Raw genomic sequence first — 885 nt, 5'->3', positions numbered from 1 at the left:
CTGCACTGCCACTTCCCGCGGTGGGGAAAAGTTCTCAGGGATCCCGGCGCCTGCTCTCCGCACAACAACACCACACCAACGCGCCGGGCTCGGTTTTTTTAAAAAACGCTCCTCGGAATTAAATATTTACCAAGCCCTGAATTGCAGAGGGGAGACGGATGAGCCGCCTGCAATATTTAGCACAAATCTCTCATCGTGCCACAGTCAAAACTGCCGAACAACAATTAATACAATATGCTGAATAACACAGAGAGAGAGTAAAGAGAGCTTTACATACTGACCTGTATGAGTTCTTTTGTGTATTTTGAGATTCTCTGATCTGGCAAACACTTTGCCACAGCCTGGGAAAGGGCAGGGGAAAGGTTTTTCACCTGTGTGGACTCTGATGTGATTTACAAGTTTATATTTGGCCTTGAAAGGTTTCCCTTCTCTTGGACACTCTTCCCAGAAACATATGTGATTGGACTGCTCGGGTCCTCCAACGTGCTCCACCGTGACATGAGTCACCAGCTCGTGCATCGTGCTGAAAGTTTTGTTGCAGGACTTTTTGGGGTTTGACAATTGCTCGGGCTCAATCCACTTACAGATGAGTTCCTGTTTGATGGGCTGCCGCATGTAACGAAAGAAGGCCCCTGCCCCGTGGTGGGCTGCCATGTTCATGTTCATGTGGCCGTAGCCGTGCAGCTGGGTCGAGGCGTAGTGCTCGGAGCGGGGGCTGGTGACCTGGCCGTACTGGTCGGGTCTGCCGTACATGTCTCCGGAGAAGCCCAGGCGCATCTGCCCGTTCACCACGTTAGGCGAAGCGTGGCTGGTGGCTTGGTCGTGCAGCCCCGGGAAAAGTATATGTCCCGCGGCATCGGTGTGTCCGTGGGGTCCGGCGAAGCT

The 885-nt window shown here is 53.0% G+C and overlaps 1 protein-coding gene across 1 annotated transcript in view; it reads right to left on the bottom strand.

Moving 5' to 3' along the window:
* Positions 1-885, bottom strand: part of ZIC1 (Zic family member 1) — a 7,770-nt gene that overhangs the window by 1,451 nt on the left and 5,434 nt on the right. Inside the window, exon 2 of the mRNA XM_009890452.1 lies at positions 282-883. Coding sequence (XP_009888754.1) covers positions 282-883 — 602 coding nt within the window. The remainder of the gene's footprint in view (positions 1-281; positions 884-885) is intronic.

The sequence above is a fragment of the Charadrius vociferus genome, unplaced genomic scaffold (genome assembly GCF_000708025.1).
Source record: "Charadrius vociferus isolate BGI_N301 unplaced genomic scaffold, ASM70802v2 scaffold650, whole genome shotgun sequence".
NCBI classification, from domain to species: Eukaryota; Metazoa; Chordata; class Aves; order Charadriiformes; family Charadriidae; genus Charadrius; species Charadrius vociferus.
Note: the sequence above shows the minus strand (reverse complement) of the source record. Positions and strands in the feature narration are given on the sequence as shown.